General features: G+C 36.3%; 1 protein-coding gene across 1 annotated transcript; it reads left to right on the top strand.

Annotated features, from left to right (window-relative positions):
* Positions 1 to 6: 6 nt before the first annotated feature.
* On the top strand, positions 7 to 1,264 carry LOC106535261 (serine/threonine-protein phosphatase 2A activator; the record flags this gene model as incomplete). The annotated part of the gene is given in 3 exon segments (XM_014032222.1): positions 7 to 322; positions 884 to 969; positions 1,178 to 1,264. Coding segments are annotated over 3 exon segments (198 nt in total), but the record flags the coding sequence as incomplete, so codon positions are not given.
* Positions 1,265 to 2,042: the final 778 nt, after the last annotated feature.

The raw sequence follows: 2,042 nt of genomic DNA, 5'->3' as shown, positions 1-2,042 counted from the left end.
AACTAGTTTACAGTAAAGAGCTTTCAGAAGTGAAAGGACTGGATTATGGATGCAGATTTATTTAAGATAAGATTCATTTTAAGACTAAAATATGKTGAAAATATATATTTAAAAAATGTAACAGTTTTGTAGCTGATGACTCACTCTGCACGCTGCTGGAGTTATAAATTATTTAAATAAGTTCAGAGAAACAGCAGACAGCGGTAATGACATYCCTCCACCGCCCGGCGGCAGCAGAGAGCGCGGGAGGCGGTGAACTCACCTGATTAAAACCCACGAAGAAGACGAAGCCTCGCCATGGCGGAAGCAGAGCAGCAGGCAGGTAAGTTTCAGATGTTTCTGCTCTTTCTAAACTAATATTTGACTCAGGTGTTAAAAACGCGTCTGAACTAAATATTTCATGAGTTTATTAACGCGGTAATGAGAGTCAGAGTTTAATTAAACCAAACATAAACTCATTTAAAGGAGGTTAAAGTTAACGTGATGAAATGTCTTCATTTTCACAAGTTTTTTATTTTAATACATTTAGTAACGTTTTGTTTGTGTTTACCTCTTGTTAAATAATTATACGTGTTTTTATTTAAGGTTTAATTTGTAAAGATAAATCGCAGAATTTTACAGATTTAATGTTGGAAAAACTGAATATTTTATAAACACATTATAATGCTGAGACACAGGGAAGAGAAAATAAGATGGATTTGTTGAGCAAACATGATAAATATTCCTGAACTGAGTTTATTTATTTAAATTATAAATCGATATTTTACCTTTTTATCTCTTATTGTTTGATGGAGCTTGTAATTAAATTAAATTAATCATTAAAACCATGTTTGCCTGGGATGTTCCTATTTTTAACTCTCAAACCTTTCGTCCTGATGTGAAGATGAAGCAGCTGACGYCAGGACCTTCGTCATCCCCAGGAAGGAGATCAGCATGGTTCCTGACATGGGGAAGTGGAAACGCTCTCAGGTTGGTTCCTCTTCAGGTCTTTAAAATATTTTGTCTCAAACACGACTCGAGACACAACTCGTCTCCTTCACTCTGAGAGTGTCTCTGCTGGACTTTCAAAATAAAGCTCTTCAAACCGAGGCTCTGATTTAGTCTCTGTGAAAACATTAAAACAGTACGTACTCACCTGGTTCAAGTTTAGTTCTGACTCCGTGTGTTTTTGTCTCAGGCGTACTCGGACTACATGGGTTTCATTCTGACCCTGAATGAAAGTGTGAAAGGAAAGAAGCTGACGTGTCAGTATCAAGTGTCTGAGGTAAGCTGATGTAAGGATTAACTTACATCAGAAACAAGGATTTTATTTAATAAAGGATGCAGGTTGAYTGGCAGCTCTGGTAAGTCAGGGTCAGAGTCCATGTCACTGTGGACCCGGTGCACTCTGTGTTTGGACTGTTATTGGACCAGTCTGCCTCAGAAGACACTACCAGGGTCCATGACCCCCAACCAGACATTTAGCTAGACGAGCATCAAGGCGTYTTTACSACACCCTGGTCTGATTCACAACACCTCATGTACACACCTGTATAATATATAATACACGAGGCTGCACACGTCCATTCATTTAATCCTGTTTCTGCTGGAGGCCAGAGCTGCTCCGAGTCAATCAGATCCCTCTGCACAAACAGGAAAAGGAACGAGCACAACATYCATATTTTMAAAAATAATTCACCAACAACAAACCAGTTTTTAACCCTTCCTGTATTAATAAATATATGGAAATAATTAAACATAAATGCTGTCAAAATGTATTGTTCTGTTTGGAAAGCTTATGGAAACATGCAGCACACAACATGAATACACACATAAAACACGTGGAAATTTATTTTTAATTTATTTTAAAAGCATAACTAATTTCTTTAAAACAAAATTAACACATGTACAATAAAAAGAAAACTCAAATACAATGAAATGAAAGGCAGCAGAGAGAAGAAAAAAATCTTATATCTGCTCATTTTTTTCTCAAGTATAAACTTAAACAAAAATCTTCAATTAACAAAAACAAAACAGTCAGATCCTTCTAGAACAACAATTTA

The sequence above is a fragment of the Austrofundulus limnaeus genome, unplaced genomic scaffold (assembly GCF_001266775.1).
Source record: "Austrofundulus limnaeus strain Quisiro unplaced genomic scaffold, Austrofundulus_limnaeus-1.0 Scaffold1398, whole genome shotgun sequence".
Lineage (NCBI taxonomy): Eukaryota > Metazoa > Chordata > Actinopteri > Cyprinodontiformes > Rivulidae > Austrofundulus > Austrofundulus limnaeus.
Note: the sequence above shows the minus strand (reverse complement) of the source record. Positions and strands in the feature narration are given on the sequence as shown.